Source organism: Porcisia hertigi, chromosome 30 (genome assembly GCF_017918235.1).
Source record: "Porcisia hertigi strain C119 chromosome 30, whole genome shotgun sequence".
In the NCBI taxonomy this organism is placed as follows: domain Eukaryota; phylum Euglenozoa; class Kinetoplastea; order Trypanosomatida; family Trypanosomatidae; genus Porcisia; species Porcisia hertigi.
The window spans coordinates 275655-303402 of record NC_090589.1 but is presented as its reverse complement, the minus strand read 5'-3'; the positions used below and the strand labels follow the sequence as shown (position 1 = coordinate 303402).

General features: G+C 57.2%; 8 protein-coding genes across 8 annotated transcripts; all 8 read left to right on the top strand.

Moving 5' to 3' along the window:
* Positions 1-372: 372 nt before the first annotated feature.
* On the top strand, positions 373-3837 carry JKF63_02848 (uncharacterized protein; the record flags this gene model as incomplete). Its single annotated transcript, XM_067898872.1, has 1 exon — positions 373-3837. One exon carries the CDS (start codon positions 373-375, stop codon positions 3835-3837), a length of 3465 nt encoding a protein of 1154 aa, XP_067755316.1.
* A 1709-nt stretch (positions 3838-5546) lies between these two features.
* On the top strand, positions 5547-7007 carry JKF63_02847 (uncharacterized protein; the record flags this gene model as incomplete). Its single annotated transcript, XM_067898871.1, has 1 exon — positions 5547-7007. One exon carries the CDS (start codon positions 5547-5549, stop codon positions 7005-7007), a length of 1461 nt encoding a protein of 486 aa, XP_067755315.1.
* Positions 7008-9590: 2583 nt separating this feature from the next.
* Positions 9591-11714, top strand: JKF63_02846 (uncharacterized protein; the record flags this gene model as incomplete). Its single annotated transcript, XM_067898870.1, has 1 exon — positions 9591-11714. One exon carries the CDS (start codon positions 9591-9593, stop codon positions 11712-11714), a length of 2124 nt encoding a protein of 707 aa, XP_067755314.1.
* A 1232-nt stretch (positions 11715-12946) lies between these two features.
* On the top strand, positions 12947-14356 carry JKF63_02845 (uncharacterized protein; the record flags this gene model as incomplete). The annotated part of the gene is made up of 1 exon (XM_067898869.1): positions 12947-14356. One exon carries the CDS (start codon positions 12947-12949, stop codon positions 14354-14356), a length of 1410 nt encoding a protein of 469 aa, XP_067755313.1.
* An 880-nt stretch (positions 14357-15236) lies between these two features.
* JKF63_02844 (uncharacterized protein) lies at positions 15237-17201 on the top strand (the record flags this gene model as incomplete). Its single annotated transcript, XM_067898868.1, has 1 exon — positions 15237-17201. One exon carries the CDS (start codon positions 15237-15239, stop codon positions 17199-17201), a length of 1965 nt encoding a protein of 654 aa, XP_067755312.1.
* Positions 17202-18285: 1084 nt separating this feature from the next.
* On the top strand, positions 18286-19935 carry JKF63_02843 (uncharacterized protein; the record flags this gene model as incomplete). Its single annotated transcript, XM_067898867.1, has 1 exon — positions 18286-19935. The coding sequence occupies one exon, from the start codon at positions 18286-18288 to the stop codon at positions 19933-19935; it is 1650 nt and encodes a 549-aa protein (XP_067755311.1).
* Positions 19936-22025: 2090 nt separating this feature from the next.
* On the top strand, positions 22026-23372 carry JKF63_02842 (uncharacterized protein; the record flags this gene model as incomplete). The annotated part of the gene is made up of 1 exon (XM_067898866.1): positions 22026-23372. The coding sequence occupies one exon, from the start codon at positions 22026-22028 to the stop codon at positions 23370-23372; it is 1347 nt and encodes a 448-aa protein (XP_067755310.1).
* A 1652-nt stretch (positions 23373-25024) lies between these two features.
* JKF63_02841 (uncharacterized protein) lies at positions 25025-25888 on the top strand (the record flags this gene model as incomplete). Its single annotated transcript, XM_067898865.1, has 1 exon — positions 25025-25888. The coding sequence occupies one exon, from the start codon at positions 25025-25027 to the stop codon at positions 25886-25888; it is 864 nt and encodes a 287-aa protein (XP_067755309.1).
* Between the last annotated feature and the right edge of the window lie 1860 nt (positions 25889-27748).

Genomic DNA, 27748 nt, shown 5'->3' with positions numbered 1-27748 from the left:
GAGTTCAGTGACATTGCTGCATGCGAGGGCATGGAGAGGATACAGGCTCGGAGATAAGCATTATGCACAAGAAGACCCCTCCCTTCCCTTCCCTTCCACACACACACGTTCACGCAGTCCGTGGCGCACCTTGTAAGGGGCCGTTGTGCGCAAGACAGCTCACGCTCACTCACAGACGCATAGACAGGCACATGCCGTCACGATCAACGTAGTCTCCGTTGAGTGCAGGAGCTCAGGCTTTACCCACACTTTCTGTGCCTCTGCCAAAACAACAACCTCTCACGTATATCGCTCTCTCTTCCTTCTCTCCTCTACATTTCTTCGGTACACACACACACACACACACACACACACAGAGTGCAGTGGGGTGACATGTGCACCAATCCCTCAGAGGCGCTGCACGTGCCCACCGTGTACGACTTGACGCAGGATCAGTTCCACAACATCGGAACATTCGCTTCTCAACAGCTGGAGGACGTCTACAGTGGGTCTGCCCGTTTGTCAGCAGTACGCCATGCTACTTCACCATCCTCCGCAACACGTAGTATCACCGACTTCCTTGACGACATCTTTTTTTCTTCGACCGGGGTGCACTCGTGGTCATGTTTCCTGCGCATCCAGCAGGAAGGGGCGGCGCTGCGGCGTCAGCTCGGCAAGGGTGCCATCTTTGCGCACGAGGGCTTGCACCCGTCTCTATCGCCTTTTCTGAAGGACTGGGCTCAGTCACTACGCACACAGCAGGCGGCTCGTGCACGCGCCGTTGGCGCCGATGAAACAACACGCAATACGGCAGTTGTGAGCTCTGCCGCTGCATGTGGTTCAACGCCGACAAGCAAGCTAGCCTTGGAAGATCAGCTGGATTTCTCGAGCGCTACCCCTGCTGTGGCTGCTGCGAAGCTCAAGTGCAACACAACGAAGACCGGCACTCTCATGGCCGCCGGTGCCTTGGATGACCTCGATAGCTCTTCCTTGCTGGTGGAGCGGGCGCTGGCTGCGGAGAACGCGCGCGCGCATCTACCACACCGCGAGAACGGGTTGTTACCTCTATGGCAAGACTTGACTCTGACACAGCGCTGCAGCCCGCTTGAACTGCACTCTTTGCGGGCGGCTGTCCGGGGCTACTTTTTGGCTCTGCTGCGCCTCATCGATATTATGGAGTCACTGTCAGATCACTGGGGGCTTCTTTTATCCAAGGAGCTGAAAGGTTTGCGTCGCGCAATGGCCGCCGAAAAGGCAGCGCACGTACCCGCTGACTTCATTTTCTCGGTCTTCACGGTCCTGAATGCACCAGAGGAGCGCCTGAGCAACGCGCTGGAGGATCTCCGCAAGTGCACACGGCTTGAGGTGGTTCGGCTCAATGGCAACATCGCGCTAACTGAGCTGAACGTGCTGCCACCTCATTGCCGCGTCTTTACTGCATGCGGTTGCCGCCTTGCCCACTTCCTTGAGGCAGCACATCTGCCGCCGCTATCGCCGCCCTCAGCTCCACCACCTGACGTGTACGCGTCGTTGACAACACTGGGGCTCGCCTATAACCGCCTACGGCACCTTCACTTTGTACAGCAGCTGCCCTCTCTGTGTATTCTCGACATGTCTTTCAACTACCTCGGTGATTTGGAGACCGCGGTGCACGATGTTGCCGCGCATGGCTCACTGACGGAGGTGACACTCCAGGGAAATCCGATCTCCCTCCTGGACCTTTACCGCACTGTCATGGTGCGCGACTGCGTGCACCTCGACAGGCTCGACGGGGTTGCCGTCACAGGGGAGGAACGAGCCTTGAGCCGCCCACCTGTTGACGACAGTGCTGCCGCCCAGGAAAAACCCTTGGCTCGGTCCGCGCTCGCCAACTCGAAGGCCGGTGATTCAGGACGGTCGTCTGCGGTGACACCGAGCGGTTCCCGCGGGAAGGGTGCATCGAACGTGGGGGGCTCTTCGACCCAACCTTCGCCGTCCAGCAAGTCGTCTGTACGCGGCCGCACAACTCCTAAAGTTCCTCAGCTCCCCATGTTGAACCCTCCATCGGATGTGGATGCTTCGCAGAAACCTCTCTCGGATCAGATGCTGCGTACAACTGTGGCGGTCGGACTGGACCTGATCACAGTGAAAGGCGTGGCCAGTCTCCAGCCCGTGCCACAGTCATGCGAAGTGGATAGCTTGCTGCCTTCCTCTAGCTTCTTGCTCGAGCTAGCCGGGGTGGACACGCTCACGCGAACAGCAAGACTGTCCGTTAGCTCTGCTTCGCATTTACTGGCCGGCTCCCTCGTTTTTTCACCTCTGGCTTCTTCTGGCACCTTTACCTCACATATAGGCGGAGGCCGCAAGAGTCGAAATCAAGGTAGGACATCTGGGGACGGCGGCAAAGCTGGTTCTTCCAGCAACCTCTCCCCTAATTCGAAGCGAGCCGTTGTGCCGTTGTACGAGGTGTCGTCACGGGTCACGGTGGAGGGTTGCTGGGGCGGCACCAGTGTCTCAAGCAGCGATGCTGCGCCTGGGTGTGCAGACGTTGTGCGGGTTGCTGTGGAGCTAAATCTAAATCCACCCGCTCCCTCAGCTGCCCCTCACGAGGGCCGACACACGGGTGTAGGGGGTGCGACGTCATCGAACGTGCCCTCCACTGTATCAACTAGACAGCGCAAGGCCGGTGGGTCCGCGGCTGCTACCGGCGGGGGAGCTTTGCCACCGCCTGTACCCGATCCGTATATCCCAGCCCGCGCCGCGGCGGAGGCCCAGGGTGGTGTTGGTGGTGTTGGTGGTGCTGGTGATTATGCGTGCTCGTTGAGCCTCCCTATCACTGACACTCTTGTTCAATCTCTCCAGCAGCCGCTCCTGTTGCGCGTCATCGTGCACGACACGTTTCGGTTTGCAGGGGGGGATGCTGCTCTGCGCGCACAGCTGGAAGTGGATGCACCGAGTTCGTCCCGCGGCAGTCCCGCTAGTCGAAACGGCCCTGTTGCGCCAAAGGCATCTGAGGATTTTTCATCGCAGCTGCTCTCTCCTGCTCCCCACTCATCGGAAGAGAGGTCTCTGTCGGCGACGGCACGTGAGCGCGGAGGTGAGGATACCGCAGAAGAGGCAGAGGTGCACCTGCAACATGAACTGGGGGTGATAGCTTTGGATCCCAGCGAGATGTTCTCCACGGCTGGCACCAATCCGGCAACGTGTACGGTGGTGCCATGTTCTTCCACCCCGCTTCCAAGCTGTCGCGTACTGTATGTGCACGATGCCGCAGTCGAAAAAGATCCGTACACACTGAAGAGCGCAGAGCGCGAAGTGCGGCAACGTCAGGGTCGTCTTAATGAAGCTCTTGCAGCTTACTCGCACATTCACCAGCAGCACCAGGAGGCCAGCCGCAGGGGCATGGAGAGCTCTGAAACATTCCTGTCTGCTCCCTCCGCCACATTAGGCAAAGACACTGCTGCCTTCGGCACGGCCACACTGCAGTCAACGAAGCGGCTTGCCTCTGTTGCGGTGGTCATTCCTCCGTCGTCGTCGTCGCTCCTATCCTCGCCACCGAGCAGGAATGTCTCCCGCTCCCGCCACGCCAGTCTGCTGAGCCTGCTTCCCAACGCCCCACAGTTGCAAAGTCTCCACGCCCGCCTAAAGGCTCAGCAACTACGTGTGGCCCAGCGAGCTGTGCGTGTGTTGGCTATGCGCGCACGACTCGCGGAGCTCAATAACGCGTCTCTTTCAGTCAGCGCTCGGTTTTCTGTTGGGCGTGGCGCGCCGCCACCATTGACCCCCGCGGATGCAGAGCTAGATGCATTGCGCCGCTGCCCTGAGGTGCCTGTAAACCGAAAAGGCCGCCAGCAGTCAGCCAAAGGAACTCGCCGTTAGGCTGGCAAAATCCCATCTTCTTCTTCCTCTCCTTCCTCTCGTTCCCCCCTCCGTCTTTTTTTTGTTGGGGGGGGAGGGGAAGGGGGGGGGAGGGGTAGCACTGAAACCGAATGGGGCCAGTCGATGTTCACACTTTTGCGCCCCCCGCTTCATTTTTCTTTCTGTGCCCTCTTTCTTTCTCGATGTAGAGATATTTTGATATGCGTATGTGCCATCGTGCCCGGTTGTATAAGCACACGACACTTCTGTGCTTTGTACATCTGCTTTTTTTTTCACGTTGCTGTGCGCGTGCGTGTGTGTCGCCACTCCCATCTCCCTTCACTTGGGCTGGCCGGGCCCCACACGTCTCTTTCCGACCTCTTTTGGTGGTGTCGGAGCGCTCTGCTCCTCTTCTCCAGATGCCAATCCACTTGCGCGGAGCGACCCCGAGAGGTTTGTGGGCGGGGAGGAGACTGGCTCTAGGGATTTGAGGTGCCAGCGGTAGTGAAGCTGGGCACATGGACGCGGGCACTCCATCACGGTTGTGCATGTACATATACATGAGAGAAGGTAAGGACATACGTGGAGTGCAAGTGGTGGTGGTAATGATTGCGTGTGTGCGTGCGGACGCGGGTGGTGATGCATAAGCGCTCGCGCGCTCCCGGAGAAGAAGCGAGGATGGGGTAGGCGGAGCGGAGTGGGTGTCTCCTTCCCTCGTTTCTTCGCTATCGTAACCCGCTTCCCACACCCCGCTCCCATATTCACCTCAGGGGTAGGACCGGTGCGAACGGCAGACACGGTGAAGCCTCTCTTCTTCCCCTAGCATGACAAGAGTCTGTTGCTCAACCCCCTCCCCCCCAACCTATAGCCGACCAAGGGGTAGTGGGGCAGGTGCTGGGACAAAGGGGGAGGTGTACCCCAGAGCCTCCCGCACAACGGGTATGACACGGATACTCGTGCGCATATTCGGGCGGAAGGGGAAGATGGCGGACACCGGAGAGGCTCTCAGCACGCGTCTCTTTCAGCCCCTCCGACTCTCTCCACCCTCATTGGTGAGAAGAATGATGGAGGGAAGGGTGGGGCGGTGGGACTGATCGAAGGAATTTGAGTTGCCTCTTCATGCATCACTCCCCGACGCATGTCACATCTCTGCCGCTGGTCTTTTTTTCGTCTTTCCGCACTCCAACGTCGTGGCATACCGACTGAGGTTGTCGCCATCTTTGCCGTATACAGACAGTAGAGAGGCCTCATCGAGGTGTCCCCATATGCACATCTTGGTTCCTTTACTTATCCACTGAAAATAAATCCATCTTCTGTACACACATACACACACACACACACACACACACACACCACAACAATTCGTTATTGTCCGAGCAGCCTCTTATACACCCTTTCTCTTTACCTCTCTAGCCCGAGTACATGAGAGCGGCAGAGGGGAAAGGGGGGTATCTATTACAGTGCGTTCATTCAAGTGATCAGTGGATGTGCATGGGTGCGCCGTTGCCGTTAGTCGGGATATATTTTCAAGCATTTTTATATCCACATAGGCGCAAAGACCCCCAGAAAACGGTCTGAGCCCCCCTCTCCCTCCCCCCTTTTTTCGTCTATTTCTTTTTTCCCTTTCCCATATTGATACAGACACTATAGACGAATCATCTTAAAGATACACAGATAAGGAAAGAAAAAAACCACATCAACCCGCCTGCAGGCGGTTCCCTTCACCACCCATGTCCTTTCTGCGTCCTACCGCATCGAGCCTGCGACGTGCGGTCAGCGGGGTGCAAGAGGAGCAACACCGCCGTGGAGGGCCTTCCGCTGCCGCGGATATCGCACCAGCCCTCGGGACTGAGTCCATTCTCCACAAAGTCGCCCCTTCCGACTACTCTCATGTGCAAAGTCGTGTCGACACTGGACTTCGCAGCCGCCTTCGTACGTCCTCGCTAACTCGACGCCCCACTGCGAGCACGGTGCCGTGCTCGCCGTCCCTGCGTGAGTTCGCTGACAAGTGTGATAGTGTGATCCAGCGCGCACACGAGGTGCTGGAGCGCACACGAGAACAAGAGCTGAAGGTGACGAAGGCGCTCGAGGAGCGTCAGTCGCAATCCCCTGCGCGCCACGGAACACCGCCCCCACAACGAGAATCTGCGCCACAACAAACACCAGCAAAGCAACAGCATTGCCTCGTCTCTCCCTGGTCGTCCCCGGCAATGCCGAACGCACCCCCGAGTACACCACTGGCGCCGACAAGTGCAGCGCCGTCGACTTACGTGACCACCTCTCCTCCTCTCCGACCGCCGCCGGCATCTCCGCCAACCCTGGTGGGTCTTGTACGCAGCCCACTACCCACGCAGCCAGACACGGACGAAGGTCGGAGTGACCTCATCAGCCACTCCTCTTCCCTTTCACTTTTGGATCGCCTTCGGCGATCCTGGCAGCGTGCGTCCGGCGAGGCAGGGGAGGCTCCTGCAACCTCACCAACACCGTCCGCTGTGGGTGAGGCGCTGTGCGCTAGCGCAGCTCGCGTGAGCCCGCGGAAGTCGGTGCGGTTCGCCAGTCCCGATAAGCTGGAGACGGTCACCCCGACCAAAGTAGTTGCGTTATGGAGTGACAGCGACGAAGACGGAGACGAAGGAGACGAGGAGGAGACCAGCGAGGATGAGGAGGAACAGGATTGGCTGCCGCCGTCCAAGAAGACGCACGTCGAGTCGAACGGCAGCAGTCAAACACCTCTCAACGACTCTGTCGTACTGCCGCCGGCACCACCTCCGTCTGCCGTGAAGACCGGCAGCCGTAGCTGTAGCGGGACCAGCGATTCTTCACGCACCGCTGGATCTCTTTCGTCGTCTCACAGCAGCGCCTCTCCACCGCCCTCGCCCAAGCAGCTCACCAGATCCCCGTCTCTCACGCGCACTAGCTGGTCCCCCCAGCGTGGTGGCATTGGTGGTGGTAGCCGCAGCGCTAGTCGCAGCTCTACCTCCTCCAGTCGCCCGCCGATGGATCATGACGAAGTCAAGGAGTATGTCACGCACCACACCATCCGTCGCTCTCTTTCGCGTATCTCGAGGGCTGACATGGAGGACTATCTTAGAGAGGAGGGTATAGCACTGCCAGCCGAGGGACATTGGTTGAAGCGGTATCTGCTTGCACAGATCCGTTCCCTCATTAAACAGGAGTTGGCACCACAATGACACCAGCAGTGGGAAAGGGGGGGAGAGGGGGAGGCGTAGAATAAGAGAGAGAGTAGCCCCCCCCCCCTCCCCCCATAAAGAGAGATTTGGGTGTGAGGGGGGAACTCATTTCACGCATACCTGCGTTTGGTGCTACCGAGCCGCTCGCCACCGCAGGACTCACTCTCCCTCCTCTCCCTCCCTCCCTCCCCCTCCTCATCTCCGACGCTGGGGATGAAGTTTGTTTGTCGCCGCAGAGAGAGAGAGAGTGGCCTTTACAGTTAGACACAGAATTACTTTTTGATCTTTATTGAGTTCCAGGCGTTGCGAGGCTGCTGACGTCTTGACACGTGCATTCGTTTCACATCATCATCTTTCGTGGCTTCGTTCTCTTTGTTTGTCCGCCGTACTGGAATATGTCACGTGCTTCGCATTGGCGTCAAGGGCGATTTGTTCTTCCTCCGGGGAGGGCGTGCTGTGTGCGCAATGTGAGCGCATATGTCCGCCGCTCCCTCGATCACCTCTTTCCAGCTTCCTTCGTCATCGTTCGCGTTCTCCCCCTTCTCTGCGGCTCCACAGAACAAGTAGAAATAGACGTGCACGCACGCTGCGCTACAGGCGCTTGCAGTCCTCCCAGACGGACTGCTTATGTCTCAGATGGGGATGTAAGGCGGTGCGTCCGCAAGTGCGCAATCGGAGTTCGAGTTTTTATCGCCACCGCTAGTGCAATCTCGGCCTTTCTCTCCCCTCTCTCTCCCCGCCTCCTTTGCTGCCTTGATCATGCCCTCCGTGTGTGTGTGTCTCCTCCTCACACATCAATCTTCTTTGCGCCACTCTGGGCAGTATAGAGCAGAGCCAAGAGAAACTGTGTGGGTGAGTGAAGTGGGTGAGGGCTAGATGAGGCACACTGGGATGAGCTACGCCGCATTGCATCGCTCTCTTTTTCCCCCTACAGGCCGTCTGGTTCCTCGTACAGGCTATACAGAACAATCTTCGGCAGCAAAATAAACTCTCTGTGGGGTAGGGCACTTGCGATTGTGTAGTTCCACCGCGGAAACCTGGCATCCCCCCTTAAATCCGATTTGATCATAGCTGGCTGCTTCCTGAGTGGCTTGTGTTGAGGCGTGTGCTCTCTCTCTCTCTCTCCATGACCCCCTCCCCCTTTGCTGCCAGTTTGTGTCCAATAGTCATAGCTACTTTTCGTGTCGCACCCCTGGATCCCACATTGCCGCACGACCAGCGACTGCGATGGGCCCTACATGCGTCAAAGGGGGGGGGGGAGGAGGGAGGGAGCACCCTGTATTGCGCATGCCACATTATTGCCACTCAACCACATTGCCATCGACCTTGTTTGTTGTTTCTCTCCCCTCAAATTTCCCTCTTTCCTCCCCTTTCTCCGGCTCTCTCTCTATGGGCGCACGCGCGTTTTACTTTATTCTTCAATCCTCGATCGAACTCATGTTCGCGTGTCCCTCAACAAACGCAAACATTATCCTTCGTGCTTTCATGATCGTGTTTCACTTCCTCTTACCTCCCTTCTCTTTCTTCACGAGGAGAGTCGCGCCTCGTGTGCTTTGTGCCGATCGGTGATCCTGTGAGAGTGCTGCTAATACCACGTCCTTTCTCTTTTTCTCCCTCCCTCCCTCCCTCCCTCCCCCCTCTCTTTCCTTTCCTCAGTCGCTCTTCTTGGCCGAGGTATAGCACACCCACACGCGTAGTGACCCCACCAAAGGGAGGCCGAGGGGTGGTTGCACTGGAGGTATTCATACAACGCCGACGTTACCCTTTCTTCCACATTCCGCCGCCGCCGCTTGGGGCAGGGAGAGGCGGATTATTCCCACCAATACATCCGTGGCTGGCAGGGGAGTCCTCTAGTTTCATATTTGTCACCACACTAGAGACAGAAGTAGATCGCTCCCGCCCTCCCATTGCTCATTCTCGCGCAACTGCCAGGGCCACACGGGGAGAGGGGTGGTGGAGTGGAGATACAGCGGGCAGCTCATGTCTGGGTGACGGGCGTCACTTGGAGTACATCTGCGCACACACACACACACACACATACATATATACATATATATATTTATATACATATACAGTTTTCTCTGTATGCCTCTCTCGATTTTTCCAAGGTGTGTACATTTTTAGAACATCTTGTGAGGGGCATTTCGTCTGGCTGCGGGAGGGAGGGAGGGAGGGGGGGGCAGCGCCGTGTATCACATTGAGTACCATCCGGCCCCTTGAAAACGGCGAAACAATTTGCCTGCGTCTCATTTCTGCACTCCTTCTTGAGGGCTCCCCCTCTTCCCCTGTCGTACACTTCTCGACTTCAGCCCAAACGTCTCGGTGCTCCTCTTTCGTTTTATATATTTGTGGCCCTTGAATTATAGACTTCGTTCTTGAGTGCGCTGAGATCTGTGCCCACATCCTGCTTTACGAAGACAGACAGACACACGCATAGAGGAGGTTTTACAGCGTCAGCCTTCAACGCTCTTTGCACTCGTTGCGTCCCTCCCCCTCCCTCCCCCCTCCCCCTCCCCCCCTCCATCTCCGCTTGCCTCCGCTGGACAGTACTCACTTCGCTCCCACTGACACAAGGCCACTACGATGTCCGATGCCAGTCAGCGCGCCAGGCAGCAGCGACGCATACAGCAACTCCATGAGCGTCTAGAGCTGTACAATATAACTGACCGCCACGCAGACCCGACAAGCACCTCTGCAGGCGGCGTAGGGTTTGCCAGCACTGCTGGCCAGCAGCCTGACAGTGCTGGGAAGGCATCGGCGACGAAGCCATCCCGAACTGCCCCCGCGATCAGCTCATCGAGTCTCACCTCGACATCGGATCCCACCTCTAGCACATTCTCATTTACCTCTTCGTTGCCATCGCGAGCAACAAAACCTGGCGTGCCATCATTCACATTGGGGCCCCAGCGGGGCAAGGACAGCGGGGCCACCACCGCTGCATCAGCATCTGGTATGGCTGAGGGGTCTTGGGCCTCGCCGGCACCGCAGCTGCGGCCGCAAGCGAAGACGCAGAATCCGACGCCTGCGCCTCAGCTCGCCCGTAGCCTGGCTGAGGAGTTCGTCGGGTCTGCTGCTAGCCCGACTCGTGCGTCGCCGATTGGAGGTGCCTCTCAGTCTCCTTTGATGCCTCGCGCGGGGGCCGCTTCCGCGGTTGCACCAGGGCGGACGTCTAATAGCGCTGCCTTCCCCGAGTCTGACGCCGAGGCAGCCGAGTCAGCAACGGCCACCAACACCGGCCCCCCGCGTCAAGCCTCCAATGTGTTTGCCTATTACGAGGAATCTGAGAGTGACCAGAGCGAGAATGTGGAGTACGATGTGGAGGAGGTGGAGGAGGTGGAGGAGTTTACGGAGGACGAGGCGAACTTGGAGGAGGACAGGAAGGAGCACACCATTAAGGCGGCGGCGCTGACGCTGGAGAAAATGCTGCAGCGCCTCCACCACGCCTGCAGTGATTCATCACAGCGTGCGGCGGTATCATCTTCGCTAAAGAAGGCCGTTGCAGCAGCCGCCTCGTTTTCCCTGGCGTGTGATCCGCCGCTGGGCTCTGCGGCGCCTCAGGTTGCGCCGGCTGCTGCTGCTGCTGCTACCAGCCCCGTAAGCGCCTCCCATCCCTTCCTCCAGCAGGCAGCGGAGTTATACCGCCAGCGCCATCTGTGCAGAGCCGCACAGGCTCAGCAACATTCCGATCATCTCAATACCGGCCACGCATTTAGTACGGACGAGGAGCTGAGCGTGACCACGTCGACATCCGATCCGACGGGAGAGCTGGATGGCACTTCGGAGAGCCGCTCCGCTTCTGAGTCATCCTCTGCTGCGGCGCCTTGGGACGGGCACGGGGTTGCTACTACGGCACCAGCAGCGGCACAAAACGCTGATTTGTCGAATGTAGCACTCGAGTCAATCGCAGCCGCGACAAGCGCAATTCGAACCGCCTTGGACGCGGCGGGCTCGGGAAACGCGCTCCCCTCCTCTGCCCTGTGCTTTGATCAGCTCGAGGTCGCTTATCGACGCCTGCTGATTCTCCAAGAGGGTGTCCAGTACATATCCGAGCGTGCGGGACCGGAGCGCTTTCCACATTCGCTTCCCCGCCAAGAGGACGCTCATGGACTGGGCGAGAGACGCGACATTGTGGTGAAGCGTGACTCAGAGATGCGGGCGGCGCCGCCGGCCGGGGTCTCGCTAGAAGACTTGCGGCAACACGAGAATGTCTCCATCAGGAAGACGCTGGAGTCGATGCGCGAGAAATTCGACATAGCGATGAGGTCCTTGAAACCTGTCGCTGACCGTGAGTCACTCCTCGAGGGTAAGCGGCGCGTGCTGAAGCAGCGAGAGTTGGATATAACAAAGCAGCGTGAGGCCCGGCTTGTCGTCGAGCGCGAGGTCGCCGCGACGGAACAGCGGCTTGCGAAGCGTTCAGAACAGTTGAAGAAGAGGGAGGAAGACTACAATGCCCGCTTGCAGCAGCACGACCAGCAACAGAAGGCGGCCCAGGAGCGGATAAGCGAGGTGGAGCAGCTGAGCAAGCAGGTCTCCTCGTGGCTATCGATTCTGGAAGAACGCGATCGTCGTTTGACCGTCAAGGAAAAACGTCTTCAGCGTATTCAGGCAGACTTGACGAAGCGCACCGAAGACATCATTGTGTGGAGGAGGGCGACGCAGCGTATCAAGCAGATCCCTCCTCCACCATCCCCCCCGCCTGTTAATTGACGGCAACGTCTCTGTGTTGCTTCTCGTTGCCGTTGTTGCTGTTGTTTTCTAGTCGCTGTGTTTGCGACTTGAACACCTTCCTCCCCCCCCTCCCCATAATTCACATGCATCTGTTTATGTGCCTCCTGGAGTCTCCCCCCAGGTGTCTGTATTCAACTCTGGCGGTGTCGTTCCTCTGGTTTTTTTTCGCGTTCCCCCGCTGCTCACGCTGCCGTTCTCAGCAAAGGGGAAGTCAATGAGGAAGTTCGATTGACGCAACAAGGAGGAGGACGTGCTTTGTGGGAATCGGGTGGGGGGTGGGTGGGCTCATTAGGTGCTCGGTGGCGGATCTTGAGTGCAGCCATCGCCATGCGCTATCCCCCCCAAAAAAAAAACACGACCTAAAAGCACGAGGCTCGCATGCAACGCCCCCCCCCTCCCTCCCCTTGTGGTTGTATTTTCTTGTCAGTGGTCTTTCCCACTCTGTCTCCTCGCTGCCTATTTTCTCTTTCCCCCCTCTCTCTGCGTCTGTGTCTCTCTCTCTCTGTGTCTGTGTGTCTGTGTGTGTAGACGTTGTTGTTGTAATACGGCCACTCCGCCGCCTCTCTCTCACAATGTCCCTTTGCGTGGATCCCCCCTCCTCGCCGCTCCTTACCTATTTCTTGGTATTCTTGTAAAGTCCAAGTAAGCGGATGAGATATTGTACTGGTAGGGTGAGGGCCCCCCCCTCCTCCTCCTCCTCCTCCTCCCTCCTTCTCGTCTTTCACTGCTTACTATTTCCCTTCCGACCCTGTGTGATTGCCACCGCTACCACTACTGTTGTCGAAGGCGTGCTTGGCTGCTAGCATGTGAGTTGTGCAGTGCTGCGGTCCTGCTCGCAGATCTTTGATCCCCCCCTCTCCTGCTCTTCTATCGTCCCCCTCCCTTACTCTTTACTGGTCAATGCATCGATTAGATAGGGCTTTCCTTCCTGAACAACCGCCCCCCCTCCTCCTCCTCCTCCATCTTCCACGTCTATTCCTTCACTTTTTCTTTCCCCACCCATGTTTTTCCCATTGCACCTACACACATCTGACCTTGTGTATCGCTTTTCCTGTCTTGTCCTGCCCCTTTTCGCTTTTGCTGTTTTTTCCACCTTTTCAGCTTGCTGCTGCGTGAACTCCTCCGTCTGGAGTGCAAACCTGCGTATATTTCCACCTACCCTCTTCTGTATCACACACATACACACACACACATATATATACAGTTTGAGGATGCCCGGAAAGGAGAAGGCAAGAAGGGAGTCCCATCGCTCCAACCCGCTGGGCGACGACATCCACGCTGAGCGCTTTGCCAGCGCCAAGAACTCGTCACGCCGCAACGCCGATGAGAATGCGGTCGATGAGGCCGGTTACCTCATTCCCAACCACACAACGAAGCGGATCTTGCGTACAGCTAAGCAGCAGTTGGAGATTGTTCAGGGTGAGATGACCGCTGAGGAGTACGCCACTGCGCAGCAGGGAGAGGACTGCCGAGACAATGGCCTGCAGGACCTCATGGACAACGAGGAGATGATGACTGACGTTCGTGAGCACCACTACGAAATGGGTGTGGGTCCCGACGACGAGGATGTGGTATTGGAATACGACGACAATGAGTCTGTCACGTCGGAGATGCCGATGGAGGTGCCAGACGTGTCGCCGGAGATGTACGGCATCAATGAGGAGGAGGCGCGGCTCCTGAATGCTTTCCAGCCCGCCTCGCGCGTGCAGAGCCGCAACTTGGCGGACATGATAATGGAGAAGATTAAGGAAAAGGAAAACGGTGTCCGCAGTGGCGCTGCCCCTAGCCCGAGCGGCAACGCCGGTGTGGCCACTGGGGACGGTGAGGACAAGATTGACAAGCGTGTGGCGCGCGTGTACACAGCCATCGGCACGGTCCTGAAGCGCTACACCTCTGGCAAGATCCCAAAGGCGTTCAAGATTCTGCCAAACGTGAGAAACTGGGAGCAGCTTCTGATGCTAACACGTCCAGATCAGTGGTCCCCGCACGCCACGTACCAGGCCACCCGCATCTTTGCCGCCAACCTGAACGAGAGTATGCTACAGCGCTATTACGCCGCGGTGTTGCTGCCCATTGTGCATGAGCGGCTTCTCGAGGAGAAGAAATTGCATCCTGCTCTTTACATGGCGGTGCGCAAGGCGCTGTTCAAGCCTGTCGCCTTCTTCAAGGGCTTTTTGCTGCCACTGGCAATGGATGAGGAGTGCACGCTTCGTGAGGCTCTGGTTGTGGCGAGCGTGCTGCAGCGCTGTCACTTACCCCCAGTGCCTACCGCCGTCACCATCTACAAGATTGCGCAACAGCCCTTCAGTGGCCGCTGCTCTGTTTTTCTGCGCGTACTCATCGACAAGAAGATGGCCTTGCCGTACCAGGCCATTGACGAGCTGGTGAAGTACTTTTACCGTTTCCTGGAAACACACACCAAGGAGGAGGCACTGCCGGTCCTGTGGCATCAGACTTTGCTTTCCTTCATTCAACACTACAAGGCGGACCTGACTGAGGCGCAGCTGGGAATGCTATCCAACGTGTGCAACGTACATTTTCACTACATGATCACCCCCGAGACCCGCAGAGAGATTGTGGCGGGCTTGCGTATGAAGCAAGGTGCGGCATCCGCCTCCTAAAGTATTCGAGAGCACGACCATTCATACCTTTCCTCCCCCTCCAAAAGAAGAAAAACACTCACTATACACCTACACACACACCGAACACACACCCACCACACACATCCCCTCGTGTGTCCGCTCGATTTCCTCCTTTTTTTTGTCTGCCCTCCCTTTTTATTGAGTTCGGTTAAGTAACACCACCGTGTTATAAGCACACCAGCAAAGGAAAAGAGAGGCGCCCTATCGCATGTGTACGCGCTTGTTAGATGAAACGATATGAGTGGGCCTCATGTCAGTCACAAAAGCACTGCGTCGGCTCTCCTTCCCCCTCCTCCCCCCAATCCCCACGTGACGGGTGTGGTGGTGCGTGCAGTGAAGGCCCTCGCCGTTTCTGTGGCAAAAGGTAGCGGCCTGTGCAGCTGCCATAAAGGAAGACGAGAGGTGGTGCAACGCATTGATCACACACGGCAATGATAAGAGAGAAGCTGCCTTGGACGCGCTCCCGAAGGATCGTTGAGTGTGAACCATGAGTCAGCGTAACTGCAGTGTTCGCATGCTTTTCTCCCGCCACTCCGATATGTGGTTTGCGCGATCATGTCATGTGCTCGCCAGAGAGCCTCCTCTTCCTCTTCCACCCTCCTCATCGTCTCCTCCCCTTCCTCGAAATTCTTTCTTTGTCTCACACTCTCCAAAGAAGCGCTTGCCCCCCAACGCAGTTAGCGTGTGCAGCGGCAGTTGTAGGCATACAGCACACTGCCATCGATTCGTCTCTCTTCTCATCTCGTCGCTGGATCTTTCGTTTCCGTGCCCTGTTGTGCACCTCGCCTGTTGCAGCCCCCCCCCCCCTCTCTCTCTCCCTCTCTCTTTCACGGGTGGCGACTCCCTCGATAGTGAAACGATGCACTTGGGCTCACTGCGGTGCGCAACGCACTTCACTGGCACACGGACTTATTGTTGGGGAATCTCTACAACAGGCTTTCGTTGCAGTAAAGCGAGTTGCTTGGGCAGCGCAGTCGTCGTTGCGAAGCGCCATGCCGGAGGTGTGGGGAGGGCGCGTCTCCCTCCTCCGCCACCTCTGGGTGGTCTCGAGCCAGGGCGTAGCGGCAGTTTTCTTCCACCGCCGCCACCACTCACTTCCGCACGCCTCACGCCGGCCCACGGTGGAGGCACCAGTCATCGCACAAGCATCTACCTGCTCTCGCCACAAGAGGTCGTCAACACATTCGTGCTTTACGTACCGACATATTATGTGTCTTTCCACTGTGTCGCCTCATTACTGCCTGATGACATACGCGAGGAGGTCACGGGTCGCGGCCGCCTCATCACTTTCTTTAAAAAATATCCGTTTGTATTTGATGTGCTTCTTGTCGATGCCGGTCGCATCAATGTACGACTTCACCCTGACCTGATTCACCCGCAGCGCGGCGTAGCGGATGACAAGTACATGATGTCAGACGTCGGCCAGGTAACGAGCTACGTTGTGAAGCCAGAGTTCCTAGTCTGTGCCGAGAATATCGAGTCCAGCAGCATGCAGCGAGTGCTCATCACGCCACCCGCCCCACCACCGGCAATGCGCGTGCGGCTGGAGGAGCGAGTGCCAGTGGTCGACCGCCTGCGCAATCTCGTGCCAGTGGAATTCACTGCCATTGATGCGTTGGAGGAGAGCATTCCTGAGGACATCCTGTTTCACCCTTACTTCAACTGTCAAGGAGGCCTTTTTTCCATTGCCGCAAAGATGCCCGAGGAATTCCAGGTTGTTGACGGGCGTATCCGGCGCCGGCCACTCCATCTAGCCCCGCTCGCGCTTGACGAGTTTACGCTAGACACCTCCCCACTTGCAGAGGTGGCAGCCTTAATCAAGAAGCAGGTCTGTGACAGCGAGATCCCCCACTGGGTGAGCATCACCCCGATGTATGAGCAGCTGACACGCGCACAGAGGCAGGAGATCAAGCGTCGGTTTCGCAGTTTTGCTGGGTTTCTGCGTGCTCACGGCCGGTCACTTGCGGTGTCGACGGATATGTTGCAGGTGTCCATGTGGATTTGTGTGTCACCGCCACCGCTGCCAACTTCCACCGCCACCACCACCACCACCATCACGGCCACCGCGGGTGCGGGTGGCGAGGGGGTTACCGCGAGGGACTCCAGAGATGCAGTTCCCTCCACAGTGTTGTTGTCGGAAAAGGCGGCACCATCGGCGTCACCGTCGACCGCGTCTCTGTCGGGGTTGTCAAATGCGTCTAGTCCACCAGCGACATCTGTCGTGTACACCCGAGAGCAGGTTCTGAATGCCTGGTATGATAGGTTTCCCCCACACCAGACGCTCAACCTGCGTGACGCGATGCAGCTTCTTCCTGTTGAGATGCGTGCCTCCGGCCTTCCCACCAAGATCGCGCCGTGGCTTGCCACCCACCCTCACTACTTCTCTGTCGACTTCATGGAAGAGGAGGACCCCACCAAAGTGCTGATTCGTCGCGCCTCAGAGCGGCAGCCGCTGGACCTGGCCGCCGCGCTTTACGTCAAGATGCCTGACAGGGACGCGCAATACCTATCCACAGAGCTGCTACAGCAGCTAGACCCGCCAGTGCGTCACGTCATTGAAGGCATCGGGCTTGCTCAACTTGGGCGAGTGCTGCCACAGTGGCTGCAGATCACCAAGTGCCGAGTTGGTGGGGGTGCTGTGGGTGGTGGTGCACCATTGCCAGAGACGTTCACTATTCGGCGGCTCCAGGACATGGACGCCCTCCAGAGGGCGCAGCGGCGCGACGTTAAGGGGAAAAAGACAGACGAGAGGATTGATGTTGATGCCGGCGTTGCGGATTTGGAGGAGTTGGTGAAAAGTGGACTTGATCCACAGGCGATATAGCGTCCTGGTGAGGGGGCACGGGGAGAGGACGGGAGAGGGGGGGGGGAGGGGCTGTAGGCGGGGCGAGACATGAAGGTGGGCGTGTTGTCACCGCAGAAATCTCTTCAGACAGTAAATCAGCGGGGTGCTGCGTGTGCGCAATAAAGGGTTTCAGCTCTTGTCTTTTTTTTTGGGGCAAAGGGCAATGCTCGTATTCCCCTCCGCCCCCCTCCCTCCCTCCCCTGTTTTCCTCCTTTACATCTGTCTTCCTTTTGCATAAAGTCACGTAGCGTGGTGCGCCGTTGTCAGCAACGTTGTGCGTGCGCATCGTTCAGCCTGATTCACAGAACTTCTGCATCAACGACAAAAAAAAAGCATTGGGGTGTGGTTGTTGGCTGAAGGCAAGTGGCACCCTCACCTGTACCTGTACCTCTGAGGGAGGGGGAGGGGGAGGCCACATCGATTATCCCTTCCTTTTTTTGTTTCCCTCCACTGCACACACACACACACACACGTCTGTACAAGATTAGCAGGCCCGCTTGTGCTTTGTACTCCTGAGTGGTGTGATGGGTGGGGATGTTGGCAAGGAGGACTGCAGCGCATCGAGGCGACACCTGCATCACACGCTGCGCACTCGTGAGGCTCTGTGTCTTTCTGGAGGTGTTCTGCCGGTAACAGCGGGAGGGGGGAGGGTGATGGTTCAAAAAGGTTGCCAAGCCCGCGTCCACATCACCTTCACAATGGTGTATTTCGATGAAAAAGTGAAATAAAGCACGTTCACTGAACGAGCCCTCTCGCGCCTCTCTGCGCCCACTCCCACTCCCACCCCTTCCCTCCCTCTCTTATCTCCGTGGCCCCCCCCCCCCCCCCCTGGACATACGCGCGTCACACATCGCTTCCTTCGATAGTTCACTTCTTTACACACACACACACACACACACTCGCTCCCCCTTTTTCTGCAGTCCAAGGCTCGATTGGTGAAAAAAAAGGCGAAAGGAACCAACCAGATCAGCACGATTCAGTGTCACATAAGCTGTCTTCTTCTTCCTCTTCTTCTCTCGCCCCTCCTCCCCTCAAGTTCGCTTCCTAGAAAACGCGGCATCAAATGAGCTCCATCCACACCGACACCGAGGCGCCCGCTGCGAAGAAGATGAGTGACAAAGAGGCCCGTAAGGCGGCGCGCTTGGCTGAGGAGAAAGCCCGCGCTGAAGAAAAGGCGGCTCTTCTGGAGAAGTACAAGGATGTCTTCGGTGCGGCGCCGATGGTGCAGTCGACGACGTACAAGTCACACATGCACGTTCCCGTAGCGAACTTGTCCCAGCCGGAGCTGGTGGACACAACAGTTCTGATCCGTGCACGGGTCTCGACGACCCGCAAGAAGGGCAAGATGGCGTTCATGGTGCTGCGCGACGGGAACGACTCAGTGCAGGCGATGGCTGCTGTGGGGGACGACCTACCAAAGGAGATGGTCGACTTCATGGGGCAGATCCCGACAGAGTCCATTGTTGATGTAGAGGCTGTGGTGTGCAGGGTGGAGCCGCCCATTACCTCGACTTCGCACTCGACCATTGAGCTGAAGGTAAAGAGGATTCACACGATCTCGGAGTCGCTGCGCACTCTGCCGTTCACGCTGGAGGACGCAAGTCGAAAGGACTCGGATGAAGGCGCGAAGGTGAACTTCGACACGCGCCTGAACAGCCGCTGGATGGATCTGCGGACACCGGCGTCGGCTGCGATCTTCCGCCTCCAGTCCCGCGTCTGCCAGTACTTTCGACAGTTTCTTATCGACAACGACTTCTGGGAGATTCACTCACCAAAGATCATCAACGCGCCGAGTGAGGGTGGTGCTAATGTGTTCAAGCTGGACTACTTCAACCGCTTTGCGTACCTCGCTCAGTCGCCGCAGCTCTACAAGCAGATGGCGTTACAAGGCGATGTACCGCGCGTGTTCGAGGTGGGGCCAGTGTTTCGTTCAGAGAACAGTAACACCCACCGCCACTTAACAGAGTTTGTTGGCTTGGATGTGGAGATGCGCATCAGTGAGCACTACTACGAGGTACTGGATGTTGCCGAGAGCCTCTTCGACTACATGTTTGAGCACCTTGCCGCTAACCCAAAGGAGCTGAAGGACGTTTGCCAACAGTACCCGTTCGAGCCTCTCGAGTGGAAAATCACTCCAGAGAAGATGAAGGAGCTCGGCGTTGGCATCATCTCCGAGGGTGTGGAGCCGACGGACAAGTATCAGGCGCGTGTGCTCAACATGGATATCCGTATGCTGCGCATCAATTACATGCACTGTATCGAACTGCTGAACACGGTTCTGGAGGAGAAGATGGCGCCGACGGATGACATCAACACCACAAATGAGAAATTGCTCGGCAAGCTTGTGAAGGAGCGCTACGGCACAGACTTTTTCATCTCGGACCGTTTTCCGTCCTCCGTGCGGCCGTTCTACACGATGGAATGCCACGACGACGCGCGCTTCACAAACTCGTACGACATGTTCATCCGCGGTGAGGAGATCTCCAGCGGCGCACAGCGCATTCATGACCCCGATATGCTGCTTGCGCGCGCTAAGATGCTGAATGTCGATCTCACGCCGATCAAGGAGTATGTCGACTCCTTCCGCCTGGGGGCATGGCCGCACGGCGGTTTCGGCGTTGGGCTGGAACGCGTGGTGATGCTGTACCTTGGGCTGAGCAACGTACGCCTCGCTTCACTGTTTCCCCGTGATCCGCAGCGCACGACGCCGTAGGGGCAGCGCCACACCTCCTCACGTTTGTGCTCCATTTGTCTTCTCGACCTTTCCTCTCTCCAGCCCATCCTCGACGTGGGTGGATATGCGGCGCAGTCTACTTGCACTCCCCACCTATTGCCGCTATCCAAGCGCCGGTGGTGGCAGTGCAGAACAGGGGTGCGGTCTGCGGTACACATACGCTGCGGATGGGGAGGGGGGGGGTACAAGAGGTCGATGGTGTAGCGGCAATGCTTTTAGCCGTGTGTGTTCCTCGAAATATGCTGGCAAGCAATGTGGGAAACGTACACACATTGTGCAGGATACTACGCCAGTGTTTGCGTAGAAGGTCCCAATCTGAGGTGGTGGGTGGATAGATGGGGGAAGGAGTCTCGACCGTGTCTTTTTATGTGCCCCATCCTTGTGAGCGTTCTTGGGCACCTCTTCGCCCCAGTACATCCCCTCCCTCTCCCAGACACACACACACACACACACACACACACATTAGCCATACACGTATCCTATGCAACAGAGACGCGTAAGGGGAAGGAGACACGAGGGCGGCAGGTCTTTCTATCTGTGTGTGTGTCTGTGTGTGTGTGTGTGTGTGTTTGTTTGTGGGGTCTTTTCGCCCGTGTTTTCCCTCTTCCCTCTGGTGATATCAACTACACATGCACACACATCTGCTGATGAGTGTTTATGCGCGTGTGCGCGTTTCCTCCCTTTTTTATCCTTCTCTTTTTCTGTTTGTCTTCACCCCGGGCTTGACAACTCAGAGGGGGGAGTGGGGCGTAAGGCAGCGAAGCATCGCTGAGTTGAGGGCGCAGAGCCTGATTGTCAGCCGGACTCGCTCGGCCCCGGCACGTGAGGCTTGTATCTTGAGGGAGATAACCAGGTGAGTGAAGGTGCACCGCGTAAAGATTTTCTTTGATAATGAAGGGATGAATACACCGTTTCACGCACAAAGTCTTTCTTTTTTTTCCCGCTCATATTTTCTTCTCGCGCGCCGGCCTCAGTGCAGACACGAAAGCCAAGGCGTGTGTGAGGGCGGCGGGGGGGGGCAGCGGGGTTACCTGCGTGGATATTAAGTTCACCTGGGCTCCTCTCACGCACCTAACGCATTTTACCATAATATCTTCGTGGCGCTTCCCCACGTTGCTGTTTGCACATCTGAGGTGTGTGTGTACGCCATTTTGTTTACAGTCAAGAGCGACGCTGCATGTGCTCTATTCGGGGGGGGGCCCTTTCCTCCCTTTGCGCTCTGGTAAATATCCCCTGAAGACCCGCAAGGGTCTTCCTCTCTGCGCATGGCACAGACGCGATCCGATATGGCGCTCCAGGGTCGCATAAGAAGGTGGCGTCGTCAGCGATTTTCTTAGCACTGCGGCCCTTCACTCCATGCTCGCATTCTCCCCCCCCCCCTTATCTAACGCGCTCCGTGACTCGACGCCCGGTTCGTAAGGGTGTTGTCTGTAGCGGTGATGATGAGAGTGCGCAGCAGGTATGCGAGATGCCGTGGAAGAAGGTATCCCCGCCCTTCCACTGACACCCCCTCTTTTTTTTTACGTCAATGTTTCCATGCATGTGTACCTGTGCAAACTTGCGCGTGCACTGAAATGCACATTCTCAAGCCACCTGTGCCTCTCTCTTTCGCTTCTCTCTACCCCCTAAATGTCTCTCCCACCTCTTTCTCTTCTCTCGCTTGTGTTACAGCTACGTGAGTTGACAGTGGCCACGCACACGGCAACGGCGTCGTTCTTTAGGTTATTTGCATTATATATTAAAAAAAGAAAAAAAGCTGCGTTTGTATCTGCTTGTGCGAGTGTGTACCAACGACCTCCCGTCTTGGTGCGTTTAATTTTTCTTCACTGTTGAAAGTTTCCAACGTCGTTTCTCTCGCCTTGGACAGCGAACATTTTTTTGTTTGCATTTTGTAGTCGGCGCACGTGTCGGTTCCTGTGCGTGTGTTAGGCGACTTCATTTCCCCCTCCTCCTCCTCCCCCTCCGTGTCGGCGGTTCGCGTACGGCCTGATCTCGACCCACTTCATCTGTTGGTTTGCAGTGTTTCTACAGCTCTTCAGGCTCCCTGATCCCATTCTCCTCCCGTTAGGATGGCCGCCCCCCTTGATGTGAGGGCTGCCGAGTACAGTCCTTCGTTTGCTCTTGCAATGAAAAGGACTCAGGCTTCTGCACCGCCAAAGTCGCCGGCGCCGGTCAAGTCAAAGATGAGCGTGACCCGTACTGGCGTGAACACCACTCACCCCATGCCACCGCCCCCGATGCCAGGATACAACTACGTTCCCGCGTTTGTGTCAGGGCACTCGTCGTTTGAGGAACCCAAGGCTCTGAAGCCGCCTGTGCAACCTGCGTCTCAGCTGCCACCCATACATCCGAAACCCCCCGGTGTCTCCATGGCATCGAGTTTGATGCCACCTTCGTCCCCTGCCACTGCACCAGGCGAGCGTAGCCCTGCCGTTGCGGCACGCAGTGTGCCGACCCGCTTTAGCCCTGCCACCGTACCGCGTCACCACATGAACCCCAATGCTACGGAGTTCATGCCAGGGCGGAGAAACGGCCCTGACGGAGGTCTCGAGGCGTTGCCCACTTCGACTGCAGACATGGAGCTTGCCAACGCCCCGACTGGCGCTGGGGTCGCTGCTGGCCGCACACCGTTGCTGACTGCTGCGGCACGCCGTAGCCTCCATAATTCCCCCATCATGCAGCCCTCTCGTTTGGGCGTAAAAAGTGCGGTTGAGATTGAGGCAATTAGCAAGAGCAGCGCCCTGAATGCAGCTGCCGCCGCCTATGTGCCGCAGCGCACCTTGGCTCGAGTTGTATTGTCGCAGCCCTCTCCGCTTGCCCTCGCCCCCTCTGAGGACCCGGCCAAGGATAACATTGATATGATGTTGGATGATCTCTGGTGTCTCTTCTACCTCCCGTCCAAACTGGGCGAGAACATCAAGGAGGAAGAATACAACCCCACGTTAGTTTTTCGCGTGGACAGCATCCCCACATTTTGGCGGGTTCTGAACAACATCGCGGCGCCTTCAGAACTGCAACTCAGCACTCTGTATCTCTTTCGCGACGGCATCGACCCCAAATGGGAGGATCCCGCAAACCGTGACGGCGGCATCGTGAAGGTGAAGGTCACTGCTGCACAGGTCGATGAAGCGTGGGAGCTGCTCCTCTGCCGCACCATTGGCGACTCCTGGTCGCCATCGGTGCGCGAGACCGTCAACGGTGTTGTGTTGAAGGTCCGCGAGCGCGCCTACTGGCTGGAGTTGTGGGTCACAAAGGATTCCAGTGCGCTCCAGAAGGATCTCGCCGACCTCTGGCACCCCGTCCTCGGTGCATCCTTCTCAACCACCTACTTGACGCATGCCATGATGCAGGAGCGCGCTCACGCCGCCGCCGCCTTAGCTGCCGAGAGGCAGAAGAAGAACCGTCGGCGTTACTAAGCCGCAGCGCCTGTTATTTTCCCGAGTCTGTCACAAGGAGGAGGAGGAGGGAGTGGAGAAAGTAGGCGGTGCAGGCATTCTTGTAACGTCGCAGGTGCGGGTCTTGATCATTTCTGGTGAACACTTGCACGCCCCCCCCACTGCGCCGCGCGCGTATGCGTCTAGGCGCAAGTTTATCTCTGTGTTTTCCTTGACTTATCTTGTGGTGCCCGCGGATACTTTTTACAGCCCTCCTCCTCCTCCTTCCATCGGTGAGGGCGGGGTCTCTGACCACGGCGTAGCTCTCTCTCTGTATGTGCATCTCTTTCGGACTGTATTGTGTGTGTGTCTTTTTTTTTCTCCTCTCGGCTTCACCTCTCATCTGTTTTTGTGTGTGTGTGTGTGGGAGGGGAGGGGGAGGGGGAGGGGGTGTGTGTGCGTGGGTCTCCTTTAGGTCGTTCTCACACCTTCCACTTTCTTTTCAACTCGATACACGGCAGCACCGAAACGAACGGAAAAGTATAAGTCAGCGTTAATCGATGATGCTGCCCCACACACGAGCAGCAGCAGGGATTTGGAAAAGGGGGGATGGCGGCGTGTTCGCCTTCTTTTCCTCTACCCTGCCGTGTCTTTCTGTCCCTCTTTTCACCCTTCTCGAACGCGCAACAGCTTCTTGACGGCTAGCGTCTGCACATCATCACACTCTTTCTTTTCTATGTGACGTTATTTGTAATCATCTGCACATGAGTCTGTGCAGGGGCAGCGCGATGGTCGAGATTGTACCGGGTCAGCGGCCCTGTTGTGCCTTGGTCTCCGTTCCCACCTTCCCTATAGGGGGGGGGTGAAGGCAAATACATGCGTCACGAAGAAGAGAGTGAGGTGCGCGGTTGAAGAACTCGCGCAGCACCCGTTGCAGGGTGAGGCCAGGGCAGAGCTGAGGGCGGCGCACCGGCCCCGCGTCTCTTTTCGACTTTGATAACAGTTTAACACGACAAAACGCGCGCGTTTGGGTCTCCACTCAGGAGCGCCGCGCGCACATACGTACACACGAAAAAGAAAACTCAACAAACTACGGCAAGGCAGACAGTGCCGCCCTAAAGTGAACCAAATCTTTTGGGTTGGGGGGAAGGGGGGGGGAGGGGAGGGGGCAACGTGCCGCACACCGAACGGCGCCAGCCTGAAGGTGCCTCATATGCCAACTGACACTTGACAGGATGGAGGTGTGTGTAGTGGCCTCATGATTGGGACGTTTTGATGCCCGCGTAACACACAGGACGGCTCTGCTCTGCTCCGCACCCCCCTCCCCTCTCAAACGCACACATTTTCCATCGCTTTTCTCGTCTTCTGGTGTGCGTGAGCGGTTCCTATTCTGGGCTGATCGGCATCCCTGGCAAGTGTGTTGACCGACCCGGTATGGTTTGACCTCATCTCTCCCAGCGTGTGTGATCCCCAATATTCTCACTCGTTCCCTCTTTGTTGTCCAACCCACCGTGTTTGCTGTCTGTGACGGCCGCGATGCGCGTTGACCACGTTGCGCCGCTCAAAACATGTCTGAGTGTCTGGGCTACCGAAATGTTGGATAGAAATTCCCTTTCTTCACTTTCTTGTTTTCTCGGCTGCGCATTTACAGCAACACAGGCCCACGCACCCATGCGTGTGCATTGACGCTTTCCATGTTCCGTCGTATCACCTCCCGGTTTCCAGTTGCCCTACCCCCCAGCAGTGGCACTGCACCTCCGCTACCGCGAGCCTCACTTACCCCAGCTTGGATATTCTCCAGTAGTCTGGTCACGGCGAAGGCCTCGTGGTGCTCCGCAACGGCACTGCTCCTAAAGGATGTTCGAAAGAACGATCGCGGCGATGCTCGCCGACTGACTTTTGAGGAACGCGCTGAGCGTCGGATGGGTAAGACACGGGACCAGCGCGAGAGCCGTGAACAGCTGGTGCAGGATGCACAGACTATGGTTTTCGATGACCTCCCAGAAGAACTCGAGGCCATCTACGTCAAAACCTCGGAGAAGGCGAACATCAGCGCCATGAAGGTCTTGAACATGGCCAAGTGCCTGGAGCTGTTAGAGGTGGAGATGGCTGGTGGCCACACGGTGTTGTTCACCAAAGTTGCGCAGGTGGTGAAGACGGGGCATACGACCATCGAGATCACGCCGAATTCTTCCTCGTTCAGTGGCTTAATCCTACAGCGTGTGAGCCGATTTGACAGCACTCTGCAAGTCTCCAAGGAGGGCTCCATTATACGTGTCGTGTTGCCGCCCATCACTACTGCGCGCCGCGACAAGGTTGTGGCTGAGGTGAAGAACCTCATCTTAACCTTTCGTCAGCGCGTCAAGCAGTCGCGGGCAAAGGCGTTGAAGGTACTGCAAGATGCACGCCTGGATGATGGGGTGCTGCAGGAGCTCTCTGCAGTGGTGGACTCTACTACCAACTCCTTTGTTGAGGAGAAGGCGGCAGAGCTCGAGTTGTTGTCGGAGGAGGTCATGTCAATGGGCGTTGACGAGTCCGACGTCGCCACCAGTCGCTAGTACGACATCGCGGGCACAAACGTGTGGCGTAGAACGGAGTAGAGGAGGATGGAGTTTGGGGTGGGAGAGGGGAAGGAGGGAGGACGGCGCGAGCGCAACGCTGTTCTGTGAGGAGATGGAAGGTGGAATGCTTTTGGTTCTACCACGACACGGTGTGTATCCGGTCTTGTCTAGCTACTCTCCTTCCTCCGTGTAGGTTGTGGGCTTGGTGAGTATGAGTCCTCTTGCGCAATTGCCGTCTGCATCTTCACCTGCGTTGCCTTTGTGCCCGCGAGCGCCACCACGCGTCCCTGTCGTTTTGTGGGTGTGCTGATGCTTGTATTGGCTTGCCCCCCCCCCCCCCTTCCTGCTTCCTACTCATCCAACCACCACCACTACATAGACACACACACACGCACACACACCCAGATATATATATATATATATAAATATATATATAAATATATACGGTGTCTCATTAGGCACTGCAGGAAGGCGCAGCAAAGATCGATAAAAACCGTGAGCGAGCCCGCAAACGTCTCTCAGAAGTCCGGTTGGCGCCATTGGCCGGCACTGCCAAGTCCTGAACAAAGCGATCTCCATATTCGAAGAATATGGGCGTCCACGCCACTTTCTGTCTAGCAGTGACAGCGCCTCTTGCGCAAATACTGTGTCCCTGTGTTCGCACCTCTCTCTGAGCCGTAAGTGACTATGTTGATTGGCATCCATGCGCCGTTCCTTTAGCGCATGATCGTGGATCGACTGATCAACCGTACCGCGCTCTTGTCCTCCACCCATATTCTTGTCCCCCTTTTCCAGGGATTGCATGACGTATTCTGCGTCCCCCCCCCCCAAACTTCTTCCCCCTCCTCCCTGCCCCTCCTCACCTCCCTCAACAACAACCACCAAATTCATAACGACCGCAATTGCCATGGTGGTTCACTAAAAAGAAAAACAAAGCTCTTAGATATCTTTTTCCCATCGGCATCTCCTCAAGGCCCCTCCACGCCCTCCATCCGTGCGACGTTGCATCCCCGCTCGGTCCTCCACTATAATTTATTCGCTGCCCCGCTCTCTCTTTGCCGCTCCCCCCCTCCACTCCCCCTCTCCCCCCCCCTTCTCTCTCTGCGCCCCACATATGATGATTCACCGTGCATTCCTGTGGTATCTGATGCATCTTGCATGAGCACGAAAAACGCAACGAGCGCCCTTCGCGTTGAAGCGGCGCGAGCTGAGTGGATCTACTGCGCGCGCATGTGTGTTATGCGGCTGTGTGTGTGTGTGTGTGTGTGTATGCTGATGCTACGCCAAGCGGTTCGCGGTGCGCCTGTCACCGCTGTGCCGCATGTGCGCGTAGCCGGTGCGATGCTGCTACCTTCCCCCCCCTGTGCCGTGTCCCCGCCGGTGTGATGACACACACGATTCTATTACCTGTGGGATCTGATCGAGTATTGTCTTGATGAAAAGCAGAACGACGCACGCGTGCAGCGTGCTGGACTGAGGAGGCGGAGCGCTGGGTGTGGTGGCAGTGTGGTGTTGATGCAAACAGCAGACGATCTGCGAAAGAGTAGGGGCACAGCCATGCGCCTTGCGTGCGTGGCTCTTCCCCCCTTCTCTCTCTGCGCCCCACATATGATGATTCACCGTGCATTCCTGTGGTATCTGATGCATCTTGCATGAGCACGAAAAACGCAACGAGCGCCCTTCGCGTTGAAGCGGCGCGAGCTGAGTGGATCTACTGCGCGCGCATGTGTGTTATGCGGCTGTGTGTGTGTGTGTGTGTGTGTGTATGCTGATGCTACGCCAAGCGGTTCGCGGTGCGCCTGTCACCGCTGTGCCGCATGTGCGCGTAGCCGGTGCGATGCTGCTACCTTCCCCCCC